This window comes from Triturus cristatus, chromosome 1_2, assembly GCF_964204655.1.
Source record: "Triturus cristatus chromosome 1_2, aTriCri1.1, whole genome shotgun sequence".
Taxonomy (NCBI): Eukaryota; Metazoa; Chordata; class Amphibia; order Caudata; family Salamandridae; genus Triturus; species Triturus cristatus.
The window spans coordinates 1,147,128,758-1,147,153,228 of record NC_140580.1 but is presented as its reverse complement, the minus strand read 5'-3'; the positions used below and the strand labels follow the sequence as shown (position 1 = coordinate 1,147,153,228).

At 46.0% G+C, this 24,471-nt stretch overlaps 1 protein-coding gene across 4 annotated transcripts in view; it reads right to left on the bottom strand.

Annotated features, from left to right (window-relative positions):
- TTF1 (transcription termination factor 1) overlaps positions 1-24,471 on the bottom strand; it is a 202,559-nt gene that overhangs the window by 34,322 nt on the left and 143,766 nt on the right. For all 4 annotated transcript variants that reach the window (XM_085613916.1, XM_085613918.1, XM_085613917.1 and 1 more), the window contains one exon: positions 19,340-19,425. In XM_085613916.1, coding sequence (XP_085470042.1) covers positions 19,340-19,425 — 86 coding nt within the window. The remainder of the gene's footprint in view (positions 1-19,339; positions 19,426-24,471) is intronic.

The following is a 24,471-nucleotide window of genomic DNA, read 5'->3' as shown; positions in this document are numbered from 1 at the left end:
TGTACATGATGCGTGGCGTATAACCTGCTCTTCCTGTCCCCATTGTGCCCCCAATTAAAAAAAAATTTTTAATTTATATTTATTGCAGAAATGTCTGCTTGCTATCATACTAACTGAACTCTGAGTAAATGGCGTGTCAAGAGACAGAGGCAGTTAATGCACGCTATAAAAAGCGTAATTATAGGGAAAATCATAATGTGCACACATTATACCCCCGCATCCTTTAGCTAAAAGTTATGCAACAATTGTGCGGAAGAAACAGCGGGCACTGCATAAAGTCAGAAAATTACCAAATGACATCTGTCCGCATCGAACTAAACATGCAGGGTGCACCATAAAACAAGAGTGGTGTGCACGCGCTCGTGTGAAATCTGACACAACAGGTGGCACACTGTGCGCCGCTCCTCATAACCGCAAGTCCTAGGCCTTTTCATACGCACAAGCATGTGAAAATGCCAGAGCGATTTCAAAAGGTCGTTTTCCTAGAGCAGCGCATGCGGGCTGCGCTAGGCTCGACCTAAGAATCTTGTTACTCTGTTACAGGCAGCTTCACCCTGTGGTGATCTGCAGGCCCACTAAAGTACGGCATGATACGCCATTGTGTTATTGGGCCGTAAAACAGAGAGGGAAGGATTGGTTCTTGCTGTAACCATGCTGAGGTCACCACTCTGATCAGCTAGAATGGGCTCACCACCATGAGGGTCCAGTTCATGCACATGGTCAGCGTATTATTCTTGTGATAAAGGGGAATGCGCTGGTGTTAGCTCACTCAATGCAGGTATTGATGCCCACTCCAAGGCTGACCTGTGATTCAACTTCACTGCCAAGTAAGGTGTTTTAGTGCCTTGAGGCTGACCTGGCGTCTTTAGGTATTAAGGCCCTGGTGACGACTGTTCACAAAAGTTGGATTCTGCTGAGACACTTTCAGTGCACCAATCACTTTAGCTTGCCAGGATACTGATGGGCCTGCCCTCTCTTTCCATGGGTGTAAGTTTCCTAGACATGCTGAAGGCTCAGTTGATGGCTCGGGAGAGCTTCCGCGGTGCATTTTGAAGTGATCCAGCTGACGTTCGCTCAGATAGCAGATGGCCACCTTGTTGGCACGCTGAACATAGGTTTCCTCGTGGTCTCTGGAAAAGCAGAGAGTACAGACTCTATGGTGGTCTCCCTATGGGAACTTACTGTTGCACCTTGGGAAAACCGGGCATGGTAATCCATTGTCCACCCATGTCAATCTCATAATACCTGGCATCAGAAAAAACTCTGGTATGGACGGATTCCAAAGAGGTCTTCGTATGGTGTTTTGTTTATCAAGTGGTGGAAGGAATTCTGGTATCTGAAGTTGAACAACTGTTCCCTTCTGCAGCTCGACTGTCCTGGAGCTCTGAAATGCACATTTAAAGCTAGTGGTGGAAAAAAATAATTGAAGTAGGAGTCCTCGTTCTGGTGCATTGTGGGTTTGGGGGGTGGGATCACGAGTCACAACAAAACCTTCTCTTAGAAGATAAACAACTTGCAACATCCGCCCTAGCACTAGAGGGCAGGAGTGTACAAAGCATGTGATCGAGAGATACACGCTACTAACTGAAGGCTAGTAAGGTTAGGAGCCAGTTGCATACACCCCTTGGGAACAAATCAGAAAAGGCGCTCTTGAACCTCAGTCACAAAACATGAATACGGTAACAAAGTACACTAGTTCTTAGCTATGACTTTGAAATTATCTAGAATTTACAGACAGCAACAAGGTTGACATCTCCTGGGAGTTCCATAGGACATTTTACATATATGGAAATGAGCCCATCAAGGCACAAAACAGGGTCCTGAGGGACTTGCAGTTTCCAAAGATTCCAGTAGAACAGAGTGAAGACCTCAAAGCACCAACTACAGTCAAAGAACTCGGAGCTGCCATTAAAAACACAAATTAATTTAAAGTCTAAAGGCCCTGATAGCTTTCCATGGGAATTTTATAAAATATTTCCAACACTCTTGTCCCCTATAATGACCCAACTCTACCAATGCATATCAGACATAAGGATAGCGACCGAATCGGTTTGAAGCATTCCTGGCCGTACCGAAACCAGACAAGCATACATGCTCTTCATAGAGGTCTTCCATGCTAATTAATGGAGACATTGAAATATAAAGGAAGATACCAGCTGTGAGACCAGCCTCGATTCTACCGGGAATTACTTCCAATGGATCACGATGCTGAGCGTCTGCGGGTAGTTGGTAAAAGAAGGGGAACACGCGCCGAATGAGGGTCACTGAGTGACGTTACTTGTGCAGCAACTAACTGTCATCATACTTTTCAATGTTTGCCTAAAACCATTGTGGAGAAACGCCTACCAAAGACAATAGAATATCAGGGGCAACAAAACGCATTGTTTTCAACTATATGCAAAGATGACAGAAACTAATATAGACTGTTTATAGTGAACTAATGGTCCTTCTTCTATGATAGGAGACAGGAAAGCTGCTTTTAAATCGAAATGTGACATCTGCAATCCATACAAAAATTGATAAAGGCAGGGATGCCGAAACGCATCTGTTTGGGCTAATAAATCTATACTTGGAAGCCGCTGAGTGCTCCGTTTTTGGTGAATAGTATATATATATCAACTGACAATCTGTAAGCAAGGGCACCCGCTCGAAACGCGTCAGATTTTGCAGCTCGAAGAATAAACTATTCGTGCCTGAAAATTTGGGACTCGTGTTGTCTTTGGTTCGATGAGAGGAAGTGCTAAGACAGCCCACTTTTCTTTGATATATATATATATATATATATACACACACACAATTATAAACAGTCAGTATAATAAATAATAGGCCCAGCCAAATGCATAATGCAAATAGACTTGATATATGTAATTCAAATAGAATATATATATATATATATATATATATATATATATATATAGAGAGAGAGAGAGAGAGATCGATCAAGTCTACTTGCATTATGTTGGGCTATTAGTATGCATTATTTATTATACTAATTGTTTATAATGATGTGTAACATTTCTCCTTATGATAAAATACGACAGATTATTACTATATCTGACTAAACTTAAAGATATTGTTGGTATTTATTTAGGAAATTAGACTAATTCAATTCATAACCAATGTCATACTGCTTTCCTAATAAATGCATCTATGAATGAAATTTGTCCCAATACAAAATAATTTAAAAATGTAAATATTGCACTACAATTCTGTGAAATGTCATTTTAAATAATCTCTTATTAGACTTTGTTTTTTTAAATTAAAGAACTTATTTGTTTTAAATCACAAATGAGCTGTTCTGAACTATATTAACAACTTTCTATTATCTGCTACCATGTACATTGTATTTTACAGCCATAAGAAAGCGAGGGTATGTTCCCGCGAGAGACGTGAGTTGCTGGTTGTAACCTAAAACACAAATACAAAAAGTTGACTTGTGTGGAATTGGGTCAAGACCCATTGGACATCATTTGAGAAAATCTGAAAGAAAAACAACATAACACTACACTAGGAAAAAAATGTCATTGTTATGACAAAAAACTATTGCTTGGGCCAATATCCTTTCATTCAGACATTTGGAACAGAACTTTTTAAGAACCCTTTATAGTGGTTTGTGTCTATGTATAAATCAATGTTCTGTACTAACTTTGTATAAATAAAAATAAAATGTAACTATTTATAATTTAAGGATTGATTGTAATTTTGCTCTCTCAAAAGTCATGTACGTGTTGCACATTATATCAAATTGTCACTGTCAGGTCAGGGTACTATGGGGGGCAGGGATGCCTTGTGCAAGCCCATTGAGAACGTTGTTCTCTCTCACACCTGTGCCACCCTTTGCTGTCTTATCTTCACCCTGTCCTGTTGAAACTAGGTCTTTCAAAAGAGGAAGACAAAATGGAGGTAAAATGGTCAGATGTAGATGCTCCAAGTACCCATCAAAATGAGCTATGCTAAACCCCGCCTGACTCTGGTCAGGACCCAGAGGATCCATAGCAGAGGTGGGAAGGTGTAAAGCAGGCAGAAGTGCAAACAAATACAAAGTGGGTCAACAAGGGAACCCAGAGGAGGAAACTCCAGAGCATCACAGGTTTTTTCAGAAATCGACAGATCAACCGAAGTGACATTTACCGAAGAGACATTCCACGAAGTGAAGATCTACTGAAACAACTAAGAGAGCAGACACCACTCGTGGTCGGAAAGAGGACAGCAGATGAGCTTGTCAGCCCTTATATGGAGGGATACAACCAGATGAACCACTGTCGGGGAAATCCCTTGAAAGTCAGCCAGAGCCACTCAGCCTCCAAACAAAAAGCAAATGACAACCCTCTGTGTTGCTGTACCATTGGCAGCCGTGCTGTGAGTCGGGACTGGGACCCCCTCTCCCATTGATGGACAGATTCGAAAGTGTAGTCTGCAGCTTCAGAAGATTGATATGATGGCGCTGCTCCAACAGAGCAGTGACCTCTGATGTGCCTATTGCCTAGACTGTAGGGATCACTCAAATGTCACCATTGTGAGCTCCAGATGTGGTAAGAGAATGGCCTGCTGCAAATCAGGTTGGCATTCGACATCCACCACCGAAGGTCTCGACCGGTTTTGTATGAAATGCGGATGTTGTCCAAAAGGTACCCCAGAGTACGGCTCACTGGAGGCAAGGGTTCTACTGGGGTGCACACAAAGACAACAGACGTGTAGCACCAGCAGGATGAACTAAGCCCAGAGCCCCAGAATTGTCTAAGCAGGAATAGACACCCTTGTCTGACACATCGGGCTCACACTGTGAATGCCCTGGACTTGATGCAAGTACAGATGGGCCTTCAACGTCTCTATGTCAATGATGGCCTCTATACAAGAAGTCCTATGGAAAAGCTAAAGATGAGATTTTGCATTAATGATGGCGAAACACGGAATGGGCAGTAGTGACAACTTCACAGATTAGCTGAGACAAGCTTGCATTCAGCAGAGTCATTGAGGTACGTGAATACATGCATCCCCAGATTATGAAGATGGGCTGCAACCACAGACATGACCTTCGTGAACACATGAGGGACCCAAATAAGGTAGAAAGGCAGGATGGTGAATTGGTAGTGCACAAACGCCACCACAAAATGGAGGTTCTTTCCTTGGTTCGATAGGACTGGCAACTGGAAGTATTGTAGTAAATACGATCACGCGGGAGGACGTTCAAGTTGAAGTTTAATGTAGAATTGACTCCCCAGCAATAGGGAGTAGACTAGCAACGTTCAGTCAGCTCAACAACTGTATCTCCAATGACTCAACTATTCCAATACATCATAGCATTCTAATTCTACACTACTAAAGTATGGGTCTTTAAGTGGGACAACTTAAGATAAAACTGCAAAGTAAACAGTTATAGTATGAACAACATCTCCCCCTTCAAAACAAAGATAACATAACATTACAAACATGGTCACACTAAAAATACATTAGCACAAGTTAGGGTTACAAGAAAACAGTTATCCCACATACTTGTGCATAGGACTGAAATAACTCTATAATAACATGTAAAACAATGACTGTACTAAAACATTGAAAACTTGATACACTTCAGACTCGCTCGCACACAAAATCATGAAGCCTCTTGGGTGTTCCAAGCGTGCGACCTAACCTGCCTTTTTTCTCACCACACGTCCCTGACAAGCAGACGGAATCTGGCACTCCTCGTCTCTATTATACACAGAGTTACCAAGATCTTCACCACTATCCCCTGACAACGTGGAGGGGGCCTGATCACAATTACTACTGAAGTGTGCAGGTCTGCCAAAATCCCCACCGATGTTCCCACTGGGACTTTTTCTTATACCCTTCGTGCACGGCTCATTTAACAACCAGTCTGACGACTTCCTGACACTCGTACCCGAACTATAATTAAGGAACTTCTTTTCTCCTTTGTTCAAGGAACTTTACTCAAACGTCAGATCTTACCATCCGTTAATTGCACAGAATTGCACAAAAACCTCGCCTACCCTCAAAGTTTGGAAAAACCTTTCTTCACTTTGTTGTTGTAAATTCCTGGTTTCTTGACTCTCACCCAATCACCTATTTGTATTACATAGTTCCTACAGGCATTCTTTTCATCATATTATTGCTTACAATTAGCCTGTGATATTTCCACACAGTCCTTGACAAAGGATCAAAGGATGGAGTCCATATGGTCCTCCTGGAGTAACGCATCCAACTTACACAATCTTTCATCCCAGGGAGCCTGCCTCTCATCACCTCAAAGGGGCTAAATCCTGTGGAATCGCAAAGCGTGACCCTAGACGCTCACACAATGTGCCATACTTTCTTAAACCATGATAGATTTGCCTCATTGGCCAACTGAATAGTATTCTTTAGAACGCTGTTGAAGTGTTCTACGGCTCAATTTCCAGCTGGATGGTAAACAGAGGTCGTTTTATGCGTTACGCCAGTTCTTTTTTTTTAAATAAGTAACTGAACGCTTCTGTACACAATTGGGGACCATTATCAGTCAAAATGATTTTGGGCAATCCTGCTCTTAAAAACACATTGTCCAGAAAACTAACTATGATCTGTGTATCTGCAGTTGGTACAATTTCAACATCCGGCCTCTTTGCAAAATGATCCAACAATACTATCAAATACTTTGACAATTCGCCATCTTTTATGGGACACTAAGATGTCCAAACCAATTATTTCCCAAGGCATTTCGTGACACTTCAAAAGGACAGAACGGGGTTGATTTTCTTGAGATTTTGTTCTGAATTATTGCACAGAACACAACTTCTCACAGTCCTCTCAACTTCTTGGTCAATGCCAGGCCACCAATAAATCTGCTTGACCCTGGCCTTCGTTTTTGGTAATCCCCAAATGTCCCTCATGACAGAATTCTAAAAGTCACTTCTTTAAGGAATCAGGGGGAAATAACTCACCCGGCTCAAAGCATCTTTCTATCCTTAAATGACAATTCCTGTCCAAGTTCCCAAAATACTCTGTATTCAGTACTCAATTCACATTTGCGAGGCCATGCATTTTTAGTCCAATTACAAATCTTTTGCAAACCATCATCTTGGACGGCGGCCTCCATCCAATCATTTTCTAAGAAGCCATGATTGATTTCAGCTACACAAAAATCCTCAGACTCCTCTAAAGGTAGGTCGGGCCGTGTAAAGGCATTCTGCTAAAAAAAATCTGTTATTTTGTTCTCAACTCCAGGTACGTAACACACATCATAATTATAGTCTAAAAGTTTGACTGACATGCGAGCTAGTCTAGGAGAAGCAGTGAGCAAACCTTTTGTACTAAGAACTTTTGTTAGAGGCTTATGATCGCTCCTAAGGGTGAAATGTGAACCCCAAATGTAAGACTTGAAAATGTTCTAAACTGCAAACACACGCCTCCCTTTCAATGACCGAATACTTAACCTCTGTGGGGCTGATGGAGCGTGAAGTAAAAGCCATAACACATTCGTTCCCATTCAAATCAATTTGAATGAGAACAGCACCTAACCCCTTGCAGCTGGCGTCTGTGGTGACAATGCTTTTCAGAACAGGATCAAAACCCTGTAACTCAGGAGCAGTGCAAATGTCATTTTTAGCAATTTGAAATGCTGGTTGACCTTCATCAGACCATTGGAAAACACATTTATCCTTCAAAAGCTGCCTGATGGGAACAGTTTTGCTAAAAAAAATTGGAACTAATTTGGAATAGAATTCTACCATGCCTAAAAACTTTCTGATTTCGTCCTTATGCGTAGGTGCAGGAGCTTCCTTGATAGCCTCAACTAAAGATGCCTTAGGTTCCACCCCTCTATCTCTTATTTCATGGTCTAAATAAGTGACCGAACCTTTGGCAAATTTGCATTTAGAAAATTGCGCTGTAAGTCCTAGTGAATGCAGCATTATTTACTTCTGCTTGATAGGTGTGAAATCATTGTCTTCATCCACAGTGGAGATGTAATTAAGATAGTACTCTTTCCATTCCTGCCACTTTACAGCATTGCTAGAGTCAGTGGGTAAAAAAGGTTTGTGGGGGGGGGGGGGGGGGGTGGGGTTAGGAGTGAGATTTTGTAAATCACTCGCTGCCACAGTTAGTACTGGTATGGAATCGATACAAATCACGCTTGTGTAGAAGATGGGAAGCATAAACAAGCAATGACTTAAGGAGAACTTATGTGAGGCCTGAAACGGAGCAGAGGAAAAATAAACCAGAGGATCTGCAAAATGTATGGTGAGGCGTGCGACTCGCCGAGTAAATGAAAGCCTTTGAACTCACGTTGCGTTCTATAGAAGCAAGGTAGAAGGCTAACTTCAAGATGGCCGCTGGGAATGTGACATCACAGCGTACTACGTGACTACGAAGTGTACGCTTGAGGAATGGAGACAAGATGCAGCTCGCACTCCGGGTGGAATGCCTGAGGAATAATGCCGTCACCGCTCAGAGTTCCAACATCTGCTTAACCGAGGTAACCGTTAGGGTTTGTGAGCTTTGGTATACCTGGTTGGAAGTAGAAGGCAAGTTGAAGTAAAATGCAGGCAAAATTGTCTTAAGCAGTGCTTTAAGTGGGAAAAAAAACCTGGGGGTGCTCTAAAAGGGGCGTGGTTAATGTCTTGAAGGGGCGTGGCCTATCCGAGTAGGGGCGTGGTCTAAATCAAAATAACTAGCACTGTGTGCTTAAGAAAATCATGAAGTCGCATCCAGCAAAGGATAATAAAATAGGCAAAAAGGTATATTTATTAAGTATAACCCATAAAAATACCAAACACTTTAAAAAACACGCGTTGGGGTGTTGCTTTCACCAGCCCCACATAAAAACCATTAACAAAAACACCCAAGAGTAGCTTTGACCTCGCTGGCCTTTTAATGTTTGCACACATGGTGCCCAACTCTAAGAATCTAGGATTTTCCAACAAGGAAGAGCTGGCGAGAATCACCGCGGCCTGCGCATATTTTGTGTTTTATCGCCCACTGTATATTATGCGCGATGCAACATTTTGAAAAAAAAAAAAAGAAAAATACATTAAAATAATAATAATGATAGTAAGAAATATATATATATTTTATTAGCACGGGGTATTATAGTTCCAGTCATTGTAATGACGTCACGCCCATTCCCTTTTCCAAAACGCATCCCGGGCACAGCAGGGCCCAACTGAAACTGTAAAAGCCGCCGCGTCGCTGTTCCAAACCCCCCGAGACCAGAAGTCTGTCCATTCGCTACTTCGACTGCATTTGACTAAATGTGTATATTTTTCAAAAGTCGGAGAAATAAACTCCACCGTTACGGTCGCGTTTCTCTTGACCAAGTTGTACCGCTAATGTTTTTTTATTCTTACCCAAAGCCTCTTTCGCAGCCGGTAGCCGGCAGGCTATTTGTACTTTACTCTGCGGATACAGGTTATATACACTGTATACTGTAAATTAACACGCATATATTAATTAATGAATAGCCAAAAGACACTCTCCCTTAAATGGTAGCAGGTAAGTAAGAGTAAACCATCTCGAGGGGGCTACTTCTGGCTGTTATTCTTCGAAATCGTTGCTAACAACGCTTGTCACTTTAACGTCCTGTATCCCATTAAACGTACAAGTTACCAACCGACCTACAAAAAATTTGCTCATTCAAGCCTCCTTTGAGGCTTGAATGAGCAAATGGCGCATCCTCCTTGACTTCAGAAGTTTAAGGAGGATGCGCCAATGGGGGAGGGTGGCCACCCTCGAGGCTGCCCCTGGGGCGAGGGGGGTGTACGGAAGGCTACGGACGGGTTTTAGCCCAGGGCGGAACATTACAGGTAGGGCGAAGAAAAGCAATCTAGAAGCGTGTTGTTTTTATTGAACTATGAGCTGAAAGCTGCAAGCCACGAGGGGCCGTGTGCGAGACTCGTACAGTAACATGGGCATGGAATGCCAACCATGACCGTGCCAGGCTCCTACTTGCCTGGTGGCGCTGCGCCTACTTTTAAAAGAGTTTAAGAACCGGGCTGAAGAATGTACCTTGGCAGCAGCATGCACGAGAGAGGTTCACACTGTGCAACCTTCGCTCCAGTGCAAGACCCTTCGGGACAGAGACGCACCACAGCACATTGAAATTAGGTTCAGAAACACGTTCCTCATACCAACCTTCTTGCACCACGGCATTTAAGTGCGGGGGAAGGCACTCGTGCAAGGCACCTCGGAGAGTCGGAGCCTCGTGTGTTTATCTGTGTTGCAGGAGGGGCGACTCATTCAAGGCAGCTAGGTGCACGCCGAGGGGCCTTCTGTAGTGACGTCAGGCCGTGACCACTGAGCGGATAGGTTCCCAACAAGTTCAGCAAAGTGGAGGATGGCGAAGGGAGACGGGGTCAGGTTACCTAACAGTGCAGCAACAGTGGGCAGAGTCTGAGCACCGGCAGTTTTTTTTTGGGCCCTCAAAACGGGTCCGAAAAAAATAAAAATAAAGAACGGACTACCTTTAGTAGCCACGAAAATAGAGCCCGATAGAGACCCGTTTCGAGGGCCCCAAAAAAAAACTGCCGGTGCTCAGACCCGGACAGACCCGGCCCACTTAAAGCCCTGGTCTTAAGGCACTCACAAGAATTACACAATGCTTGGATCCCCAGTTAGAAGTAATTCGGCGAAACTATAGAATAAGTTTCAAAGTTTTCTTAAAAAACAGCGTAGGTTCTGCTGGGGAAAATCGTTTTTTTGTAGTAAATACGATCACACATGAGGAGAGTCAAGTTGAAGTTTAATGTAGAATGAATTCTACACTACTAAAGTATGGGTCTATTAGTGGGACAACTTAAGATAAAACTGCAAAGTAAACAGTTACAGTATATACAACACATGTGTCTTGAAAGTCCAACAGGATCTGGGCAAACACCAACATCTTGAATTACTTCTTCTCGAGTAAGGAGTTCAAAAGCCTTTTATCTAAAATTGGCTTGAGTCCCATATCACTCTTGGGAACAAGAAAGTACTGGGAGTAACACCCTGACCCTCTCTATATTGTGTGTACTAGTTTCATTGCACCACTGGCTAGGAACATCTTAACTTTGAGACCATACCAGCATGGCTCACCGAGAGTTGCCCAAAACACACGTGGCACATGCAGAGGAACATCCAAAAGTGAAAGGCGTTACGAAACTAAACAATCAAAAGGGCCACAGTTCCACACAAAATGGAACACAAGCTGGAAAGGCAATATGAATTTCTGTTCTGTACCAGCCTCCATGGGTGGTTGGAGGAAAAATCAAAGAGGTTTAGCTGTAGCACTAGGGAAAGGGGGAAATAGGATTGCTACATCTGTTTGTGGCCAAACCTACCATCATCCCAGCCGTTGTAGCCACGAAAAGGCTGCATGGGTTGTTGCATGGCTCGGACGGCTGGCTCTGGCAATACGCAAGGCCCTTTGGATATCCACTGAATCTTCAGTACTGGTGGTGGAATATGCAAGCAACCGAAAGAAGCACTGGAAACCAAGCTGAGGCTATTCTGTTCTTACCGTACTCCCGTGCTTTAGCTGGCTTCTCTCCAGATAGCCCGGTTCCATCTCAGGATGCCCATAAGTGAAGCCTGGACATCTCCAGAAAACCTAGTAGCATGCATCAAAGTGTTCAGACTGATAACTAGGTCGGCACCCATAGCCCGAGCCACACAATCCTAGTGTCCAGACTGGCTCAAGACATTTCTCTGCATCATGGCCATTCTATATTGTCTGTGCAAAAACAATACATAAATCCTCAAACATGGCAAAATCTCAGAGGGAGTGTAATGGATGAAGAAACAAACCACATTCGGAGACAGGCTGGCTGATCTATATTGTTTAACTTTTTTGGCTCCGTCGTGTGGAACAGCAGGGAAAGCATTTGAATCGGCCACAAATGTAGAGGCAGGAACAACAAAACTGTATGGAGTAGGGCGAGGTGTCAGGAAGGTCAGAGCACTTGACGTGGACTTGTGGTGGGGATTGGTAGACTAGCTTAATGCCAGGCCAAACAAGGTTTCAAAGAGTAAAAAACAAAAACAAAAAAAAGGAGTTGGTTTTCATTACTGACTTGCAAATTGACCTTGAATGGGTAACCTGTAACACTACAGATTAACACATGACGGAAAGACTGAATGAGTGTAATAAGACAGCACCATATTCAAGGTTCCATAAACATCAGTCTATTATTTGAAATTGATCAAATTTGTCAACGTGTTTCGAGACTTTGAAGTGCTTCACAAGGCACAGGAACTATTTTTGAAATTATTTTGAATCTACTTAAATCACATGTAACATACTTCTGTGCTGAAGGCTGTTAACAAGCAAATGTAACTTCTAGGACTTTCCGATTAAAGACTAAATACATAGAATTTGAAACTCAATGTCTCACAGACCGCATTTCTCAAAGTTTTTATGCATCCAATGGGATTCAATGTAAGACGGTACACGGGAAGTGCAGGGGACCCTCTAACACCTCAAGCTATAGGTAATAAGTGCTATAGTAGGTCTCGGATGGTCAGGCTGAACAGGTCACACTTATGCCTCATTACCATGGCAGGGTTACAGGTACGAAGGTGGCTCATTCTGTTCTTGCATTACTGCTATTTGCAGCTACATTACAAAAGCATTTTGCTGGGAAACATTGCACCGAGTAGTGTTTTGGAAACCATAGGGTTACTAGGTGCTCGTGTTAACCCCAGCAGTCCCTCTACCGCCACCCCCAATCACACCAAAATGTTTATGAACGAGGACAATGGTCCAAAGGCAAGAATGGGGGCAGCACCCATTTAAACAAGGTTCCATTGTCGGCATTATGGTGCTTTTAAAGATTTCAAGTTCAATGTCCCTTGGAACAGAATAGACCAAAGTCTTATCTACGTAACAGAATGAATATGCTACTTACCAGTATGCATCTGTTCTTGGCATGTAGGGCTGCTGACATTCATATCTGTGTATAGATCGCCGCCTAGTGTTGGGTCTGGATTATTGCACATTGTTGTCCTGGAAGAGTCTTCGAAGTATCCTGAGATGGGTGACTCCTCCCCTGGACCACAGTGCGCATGGGCATCCTCTCCTTCCCCAGATTGTTTTTCGCCATTGTGGCAGTGATGGAGTAGATACAGGAAGTGATGACCATGCTATACAGTAATTCTGAGAGCTGCAGCTGCGACAGGCGCCGGGGAGGAGGGTGGGCGATATGAATGTCAGCAGCCCTACATGCCAAGAACAGATGCATACTGGTAAGTAGCATATTCAGTTCGAGGCATGTGGGCTGCTGAATTCATATCTGTGCATAGAATACACAGCAGTACCTCCTATTAGCGGCGGCTACCCGTGCCAGCTGCAGCAGTCTGAAAAAGAGTTTTGAGAACAGCCTGTCCTACAGCTGCCTGCTGTTTTGAGTGTACATCTACACAGTAGTGTTTGGTAAATGTATGTATAGTGGACCATGTGGCTGCTGTACAGATTTCCTGCAAAGGAATGTTTCCCAGGAAAACCATGGACGCCCCTAACTTTCGTGTTGAGTGGGCTCGTGGTGGAATCGTTAATGTGCGTTTAGCTTTTTGATAACAAATTTGGATACATTTAACGATCCATCTGGCTATACCTGCCTTGGAAATGGCGTTGCCTTTGTGTTGTGGAGAGAAGGCAACAAAGAGTTGTTTAGTCTTCCTAAAGTTTTTAGTTCTGTCAATATAGTACATGAGGGCCCTCTTTACATCTAGTGTGTGGAGCATCCTCTCAGCGACATTTTGTGGGTTTTGAAAGAAAACAGGCAGTTCAATGGTTTGGTTCATGTGGAACTGCGATATTACTTTAGGCATGAATTTGGGGTTGGTACGTAGTACGACCCGGTTTGCGTGAACTTGTATAAATGGCTCCTGAATGGTTAGTGCCTGGAGTTCACTAACTCTTCTTAAGGAAGTGATGGCAACCAGGAAAGCCACTTTCCAGGTGAGGAATTGAATCTCACAAGAATGGAGAGGTTCAAAGGGTGGACCCATTAGTCTGGTGAGGACCAAGTTGAGGTTCCACACCGGTGCTGGGGGGTGCCTTGGGGAAATCACCCGTTTAAGTCCTTCCAAGAAGGCTTTGATGGCAGGCACTCTGAATAAAGAGAGGTGCTGCCTGTTTTGGAGGTAGGCTGCTATTGCTGTTAAATGGACACGTATTGAGGTGTATGCCAGATTGCATCGGTATAGGTGTAATAGATAGCAGATTATGTTCTGAATAGATGCGTCTAGCGGGTTAATGTGATTGTTGTTGCAATAAATGACAAACCTCTTCCATTTGGCTGCATAGCAAGCTCTGGTAGTGGGTCTCCTAGCTTCCTTAATGATCTCCATACAGTCAGGTGGCAGGTTTAGGTAGCCAAACTCTAAGACTTCAGGAACCAGATTGCCAGGTTCAGCTGTTGCGGATCTGGGTGTTGAATTTCTCCATGGTTCTGCGTCAAAAGCGCGGGTTTGATCCGCAGCCTTTGATGCGGCACCACGGAAAGTTCCAGAAAGGTGGTGTACCATTGCTGGCGTGCCCATGTTGGAGCAACCAGGATGAGTGTTAGTGAGTGCTGTCGCAGTTTGCGTGCCACCAGCGGTATCAACGGCGCTGGGGGAAAAGCGTACGCAAATCTGCCGGACCAGTTCATCCATATCGCATTGCCCTGCGACTGTGGATGTGGGAACCTGGCGGCAAAGCTTTGGCATTTTGCGTTTTCCCTTGTGGCGAATAGGTCTATCTCTGGATGACCCCACTGCTGGAAGTACGGTTGGAGTACTGATGGGTGTAACTCCCACTCGTGCATCTGGTGGCTGTGTCTGCTGAGCAGATCCGCCATCTGGTTGTCTTTGCCTGGGAGGTGTTCCGCCATGAGGAATATGTTCCTCTGAATGGCCCACTTCCACATGCTCTGAGCCAGATGAGACAACTGTGGAGAGTGTGTTCCTCCCTGCTTCTGTATGTAGTACATGGCAGTCATGTTGTCCGTCCGGATCAACACGACCTTGTTGCACAGGTGTACTTTGAATGCTTTCATTGCCAGGAAGATTGCCATCAGTTCCAGAAGGTTGATGTGCATCTTCTTTTGTTGTGTAGTCCATAGTCCCTGCACTGTGTAATTGAGTACATGAGCTCCCCATCCCTGGAGAGACGCGTCCGCTGTCAGTATTATTTGTGGAACAGGCTCTTGGAACGGTCGGCCCTTGCAAAGGTTTTGTGGATTCCACCAATGCAGAGAGTTGTATGCCCGACCGCTCACCAACACTAGGTCTTTCAACTGTCCTTGAGCCTGATTCCACTGACGTGCTAAGCACTCCTGAAGCGGGCGCATATGTAGTCTCGCGTGTGGGACTATGAAGATGCAGGAGGCCATCATGCCTATCAACTGCATGAACACTCGCGCCGGAAGGGAGTGTTGAGGTTTGAATTTTGAGATCAGCAGTTGCATGCTGTTGATTCTCACTAAAGTTGGCTGAGCTGTGGCAGCCAGAGTGTTGATTGTCGCGCCTAAGTATTGTTGTACGTGCGCAGGTTGGAGACTTGATTTTGGGTAATTTAGTGAGAATCCCAGATCGTGAAGAAGGTGAATGGTGTGGGACATGTGGGTGGCACATTGTTGTGCTGACTTGGCCTGAACTAGCCAGTCGTCCAAATAAGGGAAGACGTGAATATTTTGTCTTCGCAGATGCGCGGCCACTGTCGCCAGGCACTTGGTAAAGACCCTGGGTGCTGTTGTTACTCCGAAGGGGAGAACTTTGAACTGATAGTGATTCCCTTGAATGGTGAATCTGAGGTATTTCCTGTGTGAAGGGTGTATTGGTATGTGGAAGTATGCATCCTTCAGGTCTAGCGTAGCTAGGAAATCCCCCTGACTGAGTAGTGGGAGAACCTGTTGGAGGGTGAGCATATGGAAATGCTCCGATAGTATATATAGGTTTAGGGGTCGCAGGTCTAGGATAGGTCTGAGCGAGCCGTCCTTTTTTGGGATCAAGAAGTACAGAGAGTACACCCCTGTGCCCTGCTGGGCGATGGGCACTACTTCTATGGCCCCTTTTGCGAGCATAGCAAGCACTTCTTGCTGGAGTAAATCTAAGTGTTCGGCTGACATAGGACGGTGCTTTGGTGGTATGTTGGGTGGAGTGGAAGTTAGTTCCAGACAGTACCCATGTTGAATGATGTCCCTGACCCACCTGTCCGTGGTGATGTTCTTCCATGCGGGCAGGATCAGCTGGAGTCGTCCCCCGACAGGTGTTAAGTGGTCGGGGGGTAGGGAGAGGGCGTCACTGTTTGTTTTTTGGGGAGGACCTGGTGTTGCCATATCCACGTCCCCTGCCCTTGGTGCTGGATCCACGATATCCACCCCTGTTGTTTTTGTCGTAGGTGGTTTGTGTGCCACCTTTAGCATACTGTTGTTGTGACCCCTGACCCCTTGACGTTCCCCTATTTCCAGTGCGACGAAAGGAGCCACTACGAAATTGTTGGGTTTGTAGCGCCCCCATAGACTTGGCAGTGTCTGTGTCTTTTTTTATTTTCTCTAGGGTAGTGTCAACGTCTGGGCCAAATAAAAATTCCGTGTTAACCGGTAAGTTGAGGATATTGTTTTGGATCTCGGGTTTGAAGCCTGAGATGCGTAACCAGGCATGGCGTCGCAGCATGACACTTGTGTTTATTGCCCTGGCCGCTGTGTCAGCTGCGTCTAGGGCGCATTTTATGGACGCATTAGTGAGGAGTTGTCCTTCTCTAATGAGGAGTTCGGCTGACTCTTTATACTCCTCTGGTAGGTGTTGGAGCAGTGACTCCAGCGTGTCATAATGTGACCTGTCATAACGTGCCAGGAGTGCCTGTGTATTGGCAATGCGCAGGATATTGGCTGCTTGCGCTGCAACACGTTTGCCCGATGTTTCAAGGACCTTTGACTCTTTGTCTGGGGGAGGAGCATCACCAGTTGTCTGTGAGTGGGCTCTTTTGCGAGCGTTGGCAACCACCATAGAGTCTAATGGCAACTGACCCCTAATGTATTTAGGGTCACCAGGTGCAGGCTTATATTTCTTTTCAATCCTGGGGTTTAACACCCGGGCTCTTGTGGTGTCCTTGAAAATGTCTTTGGCAGGCTTCAGAACCCCTTTAAGCATGGGCAGAGTCTTGACAGTCCTTTCTGAAGATGCGAAAGTGTCAAGCAGGAAGTCCTCCTCAATGGCGTCAGAATGTAGCTCCACCCCATGATGAGCAGCAGCCCGTTCGATAAGGGCATTAAATGCGGCCGTGTCCTCTGTAGGAGACGTTTTAATATTGTAGAGTTGCGCATCCTGAGTATGTGGCGTGACACTTTGGTCTGTGGGGTCATCCCATGCCTGATCAGGATCTTGTGTTTCATCGGGATCTGCGTCCCCGGGGTAGATGGTATCGTCCCCACCATATTCCTGCATCTGGTCCGATTCAGAAGGGGTAGGAGAAAAGGACTGCGGATCTAGTTGGAGGGGATGGAAGTGTTCTTGTAGCACTGGTTCCTGCTCCGCCGGTAGCTTGCGTTTAAGAGGAATTTTGTATGGCACCTCTTCCCTGACTGGCGTGATTTTGCGCTTGTGGAGCATGAGCCTGCCAGTGTCGGCGTCGATATATTGTGGCCCTGAAGAGTCTTGTTCTGTTAGGCCAGAGGTGGTGGACTGTGTGTGAAGGACACGTGTCCGAATTTGAAAGAGTTTCGGTGCCGATGTCGGTGGCAGCCCAAAGGTAATGTTGGTTGGCTCCGAGTGCACTCTACAGGGAGAGGTAGTGTCGGGACCCGAGGTAGAGTGGAGGGCTACCCGGTCCCGGATACGTTGTAAAGATGCAGAGACCTGCTGCACAGCAAACTGAGATGGTGGTTTGGTGGGCATCTTGGTAGTAGGCGTGGAGGCCGACCCCGACCTTTTTGTCGGAAGGGGGTCACTGGTTTGAAGGGATGCATCGATAGTCGAGGACTTCTTCGGCATCGGTGCTTTAGGCGTCGACGTAGCCGAGGCGGCCATTTTGACTGCGGAGGTTACAGGCTTCGGTGTCGGCGCCGAAGGTGTCGGTGCCTTGTGGTGCCCGAGGGCGCGCTTCTTTTGTGCGTCGACCGCGTCTGCTGCGGTGAGCTCGGCGCCGAAGTCTTTCTGTAGGCGTTCGGAGCCGACGACGTTCTTCGGCGTCGGCGCCGGGGCAGTGGACTGTTTCGACGCCTTTGATCCGACCACCACCAGTTTCGCTTTCGATTTTGAAGGGACTGGAGCGATGGATGTGTTTGGGTTTAACAACCCGGTTGTCTTGGGTAATATTGGCTCTTGCATAGTGTTCGATGCCGGGCCGGAAGGCGGGGCCGAGGAACCATGGATTAGGTCTTGGGTAAGGCCCGAAGGCGATCCCTCGACCGGAGCCGGACGACTAATTTCGGCCTCCGTTTCGACGGATTGGCCTAGCTCCTCGGGAGAGCTGTCTTCTTCAGCCCCATAGGCTTCGTCGAAGTCCCCTACCTCGTCGACGGCTTCTTCACGTCGAAATAGCTCTTCGTCATCGTCGTCCGATCGGGAACCATGCTCTGAAGCGGGGCTAGATACTATTTCTTCCACGCTCTCGGCGTCCTCGTCCTCGGTGCTGAATATGTTGGTGGGTGCGGGCGCTGCCTGCTGCGCCTCGAGCCTCACTGCCCGTCGGTTGCGTAGAGTTTTCTTGGATCGGAACCGCGCGCGGGCCATGCATTTCGATTCGTCGTGATCCGGCGAGAGACATTTGTTACAGACCGGGTGGACGTCAATGTGAGGGTACTTGGCGTGGCACAACGGACACCTCTTGAACGGAGTTCTCGATTCCATCGTTGATCGAGCGTCGAAGTTTGGACCAATTCGGTCCGAAATTTGGAAGAGGGTGTGGAGCACTAGAACTAGTAGTCGACACCGAACGGTAACTGTACCGACGAAAACTATAGGCCTTTTGGCCTAAAACTAAGTATTTCGAAGTTGAGCTAAGATAGTTGCATCCGAACCCAATGGCGGAAAAAAACAATCTGGGGATGGAGAGGATGCCCATGCGCACTGTGGTCTAGGGGAGGAGTCACCCATCTCAGGATACTTCGAAGACTCTTCCAGGACAACAATGTGCAATCATCCGGACCCAACACTAGGCGGCGATCTATGCACAGATATGAATTCAGCAGCCCACATGCCTCGAACCTTTGTTGCTTACGTCTTGTACACCTACCATTAAAAATGGAGCCCTGTTTTATGTGCATTGCCCCAACTCTTGCCCATTAATGCTGCCTCACAGTCAGTGGTCTGGAGGAGATTCTAGGACACGACCAATAATGGCCCCATCTACAGTGGTCTCCCGCAAGGTCACACTTCATGAAACTTCAAAGCAGGCGCCACAACCGACCTGGAAATGTTTTTGTGTGCCACGAGGGGACATTACGAGCCTTCAATCTGTAGAACCTCGCCTGCACATATGCCGGGGGGACGTCACTAAAAGTGAATATGGAAAAGAATTAATATCCCAGTCCTCAAGAACAGGGCAAAATAAATAACAGACAACACGTGTAGAATGGTATATTTACCCATTAAAACATTTAAGACATGCATAATGAACACCAAGTCAGCAAGAGCATACTGATAACTTTCTTGTGCACTTTACACTCCTCAATGCTCACGCGTAAATGGCCCCCAACGAAACTGTAATGGATGAATTAAGCAGGTCAATACTACTTCCTGGCTTTAGGTTAAGGAAGCTGCGGTGAAAGAAGTCTATACCAGCAATGTGATGCCAAACACTATCAAATAGAATTAATGGAGGGACTCCCCACAGGGTTTTGTAAACTAAAGAGCTATTTTTCTGCAAATTCACCTGGGGATTCTTCCACTGCAAATAATAGTGCTCAAGAGGTGAAGGATGTAGGGCAAGAGCATGAAGTGTCGGTGTCGCCCGACACACTTCTTATTCCCTAGCCCTCTCTGGTATAGCTGTCGGGCAGCATTGCATCTGTGCACACGCACAAAAGACCCCTATGCCCTCTTAAGCACAACTGAATTTGTGCGGAGAGACCGAGTGTCTAGAGGAATGCGCACACGCATACTTGTGGAAGCTCCAACAAATAAAATCTAAACATTTAAAGTGAATTATTTTCTACTTTGGCAATGTGTTGGACTGGAAGAAGTGTGCGCAAGTTTACCTCATCTCGTAGTTATCTACTCTAAGGCAGGATACTGAACTAGATGTCTGTATTTTAGTTTTATATAAAATGAAATTAGTGAATTGTAAGGTCTGCTGAACAAATGTGATGCTTGTGTACATCTGTACTGTGGGTGAACTTTATGTATTTTAAAACAACTAGGACTGTAACCGTTAAGTTGCCAGGGTAAATTTGCTCTGCAGTAAAGTTTTGATTAATTGAATGCTGAATTCTGTACAGTACAGCAGGTGCCTTTCTGCTGCCGCTTGCGGTTTTACAACCATTCACAAGGTTAGCATCTTCTCCTAATAGTAGGTGGTGAAAAGGTCATAATTCAAGAGCGTGATGATATAAACCCGGGCGCCCATTATCACACATGCACACGTAAGCAATGACCACTAGATTTCATTTACCATTCCCACATAGTAGATGCCTATCTTGGAGCAGTAAATTGAAAAATATAATAAGTACACCAATGGGCATGGGTGACCAGAAATTTGCAGCTGCCAGGCCTTCCAAAAAAAGAAAATCATGAACAAATACAGTAAATAAGAAGAACCAGACAGACTGGGGGGACGGAGTAAACGCAGATGATTGGCCAGAGCAGGGGGGAGACGCTTAAATAAAATAAAATTTAAAAAAAAGTTCAGCAGGGCCTGGAGGGTCTGCAGAAGCAACTAGAAAGTTTGGGGACATGGTGGGTAGATATGTAAAAGGGGAACATTAAGAGGGGAACATTATGAAAGGAAGCAAGCAAGCAAACACAGGCACCCAAGGAAGACAAAGGAAAACGTAGGTTGCGGTTGTACAAGACAACCAGTCAAAAGGATGGAACAGAAGCTATGCTCCAGGGGAGGGACAAATACAAGAAGAGGAAGGATTAACATGTAAACAAATGACATGGATAAGAAAGTAAACCAATGACAAGCAAAGGGCTCCGCTCAGCCCTAGTGTATGTGCTGGTATCATCTACAATAGGTGAATGAATATGCTACTTACCAGTATGCATCTGTTCTTGGCATGTAGGGCTGCTGACATTCATATCTGTGCATAGATCGCCGCCTAGTGTTGGGTCCGGATGTTTGCACGTTGTTGTCCTGGAAGAGTCTTCGAAGTATCCTGAGATAGGTGGCTCCTCCCCTGGACCACAGTGCGCATGGGCATCCTCTCCATCCTCAGATTGTTTTTCGCCATTGTGGCAGTGATGGAGTAGATACAGAAAGTGATGACCATGCTTACAGTAATTCAGAGAGCTGCAGCTGCTACAGGCGCCGGGGAGGAGGGAGGGCGATATGAATGTCAGCAGCCCTACATGCCAAGAACAGATGCATACTGGTAAGTAGCATATTCAGTTCGAGGCATGTGGGCTGCTGAATTCATATCTGTGCATAGAATACATAGCAGTACCTCCTATTAGCGGCAGCTACCAGTGCCAGCTGCAGCGGTCTGAAAAAGAGTTTTGAGAACAGCCTGTCCTACAGCTGCCTGCTGTTTTGATTGCACATCTACACAATAGTGTTTGGTAAATGTGTGTGTAGTGGATCAGGTGGCTGCTCTACATATATCATGCAAAGGGATGTTTCCCAGGAAAGCCATGGAGGCCCCTAACTTACGTGTTGAATGGGCTCGTGGGGGAATCGTTAATGTGCGTTTAGCCTTTTGATAGCAGATTTGAATACATTTAACGATCCATCTGGCTATACCTGCTTTGGAGATAGCGTTACCTTTGTGGTGTGGGGCAAAGGCAACGTAAAGTTGTTTAGTCTTCCTAAAGATCTTAGTCCTGTCGATATAGTACATGAGGGCTCTCTTCACATCTAGTGTATGGAGTGCTCTTTCTGCGACAGTTTGTGGGTTTTGAAAGAAAACAGGCAGTTCAATAGTTTGATTCATGTGGAACTGCGATATCACCTTGGGCATGAATTTGGGGTCGGTACGTAGTACGACCCTGTTGGCGTGAACCTGTATAAATGGCTCTTGAACGGTTAGTGCCTGGAGTTCACTAACTCTTCTTAAAGAAGTGATCGCTACTAGGAAAGCTACTTTCCAGGTAAGGAATTGAATCTCGCATGAGTGTAGAGGTTCAAAGGGTGGACCCATCAGGCGTGTGAGGACCAAGTTGAGGTTCCACATTGGAGCCGGTGGGTGGCTTGGAGGAATTACTCGTTTGAGTCCTTCCAAGAATGCTTTGATGGCAGGCACTCTGAATAGAGAGAGGTGCTGCCTGTTCTGGAGATAGGCTGATATTGCGGTCAAATGGACACGTATAGAGGTGTACGCCAGATTGCATCGGTATAGGTGTAAGAGGTAACAAATTATGTTTTGGATGGATGCGTCCAGCGGGTTAATGTCATTATTATTGCAATAAATGACGAACCTTTTCCATTTGGCTGCATAGCAAGCTCTGGTAGTGGGTCTTCTAGCTTCCTTAATGATGTCCATACAGTCAGGTGGCAGGTTTAGGTAGCCAAACTCTAGGACTTCAGGAGCCAGATCGCCAGGTTCAGCTGTTGCGGATCTGGGTGAGGAATCTCTCCATGGTTCTGCGTCAAATGCGCGGGTTTGATCCGCAGCCTTTGATGCGGCACCACGGAAAGTTCGAGAAAAGTGGTGTACCATGGCTGGCGTGCCCACGTTGGAGCAACCAGGACGAGTGTCAGTGAGTGTTGTCTGAGTTTGCGAGCCACCAGCGGTATCAGCGGCGCTGGGGGAAAAGCGTACGCAAATCTGCCGGACCAGTTCATCCATATCGCATTGCCCTGCGACTGTGGATGTGGGAACCTGGCGGCAAAGTTTTGGCATTTTGCGTTTTCGCTTGTGGCGAATAGGTCTATCTCTGGATGACCCCATTGCTGGAAGTACGGTTGGAGTACTGATGGGTGTAACTCCCACTCGTGCATCTGGTGGCTGTGTCTGCTGAGCAGATCCGCCATCTGGTTGTCCTTGCCGGGGAGGTGTTCCGCCATGAGGAACATGTTCCTCTGAATGGCCCACTTCCACATGCTCTGAGCCAGATGAGACAACTGTGGAGAGTGTGTTCCTCCCTGCTTCTGTATGTAGTACATGGCAGTCATGTTGTCCTTCCGGATCAACACGACTTTGTTGCACAAGTGTACCTTGAAGGCTTTCATTGCCAGGAAGATTGCCATCAGTTCCAGAAGGTTGATGTGCATCTTCTTTTGTTGTGTTGTCCATAGTCCCTGCACTGTGTAGTGAGTACATGAGCTCCCCATCCCTGGAGAGACGCGTCCGCTGTCAGTATTATCTGTGGAACAGGCTCTTGGAACGGTCGGCCCTTGCAAAGGTTTTGTGGATTCCACCAATGCAGAGACTTGTATGCCCGACCGCTCACCAACACTAGGTCTTTTAGTTGTCCGTGAGCCTGATTCCATTGACGTGCTAAGCACTCCTGAAGCGGGCGCATATGTAGTCTCGCGTGTGGGACTATGAAAATGCAGGAGGCCATCATGCCTATCAACTGCATGAACATTCGCGCGGGAAGTGAGTGTTGGGGTTTGAACTTGGAAATCAGCATTTGCATGCTGTTGATTCTCACTAAATTCGGCTGAGCTGTGGCCGTCAGAGTGTCTATGGTTGCACCTAGGTACTGTTGTACGTGTGCGGGTTGGAGATGGGATTTTGGGTAATTTAGTGAGAACCCCAGACTGTGAAGAAGGTGAATGGTGCGGGACATGTGGCTGGCACATTGCTGGGCTGACTTTGCTTGAACAAGCCAGTCGTCCAGGTAAGGGTAGACATGTATGTGCTGCCTCCGTAGATGTGCAGCCACAGTAGCTAGGCACTTTGTGAAAACTCTGGGTGCTGTTGTCACGCCGAAGGGAAGGACTTTGAATTGGTAGTGCTGCCCCTGAACAGTGAACCTGAGGTATTTTCTGTGTGAGGGGTGAATGGGTATGTGGAAATACGCATCTTTGAGATCCAGTGTGGCCAGGAAGTCTCCCTGCTTGAGCAGAGGGAGGACTTGTTGTAGGGTGAGCATGTGGAAATGCTCGGAGAGAATGTAGCGGTTGAGGGGTCTCAGGTCTAGTATAGGTCTGAGTGAACCGTCCTTTTTCGGTATTAAAAAGTACAGGGAGTACACCCCCGTACCTTGCTCGTGGACGGGTACGACCTCTATTGCGCCTTTTAGTAGCATGCTTAGCACTTCCTGCTGTAAGAGCGTTAAGTGCTCTGAGGACATAGGACGGTGTTTTGGAGGTATTGTGGGTGGAGTTGAGGTTAATTCTAGGCAGTAACCGTGTTTGACAATATCTTTGACCCACCTGTCCGTGGTGATGGAGTTCCATGTGGACAGGAACCTTTGTAGCCTTCCCCCGACAGG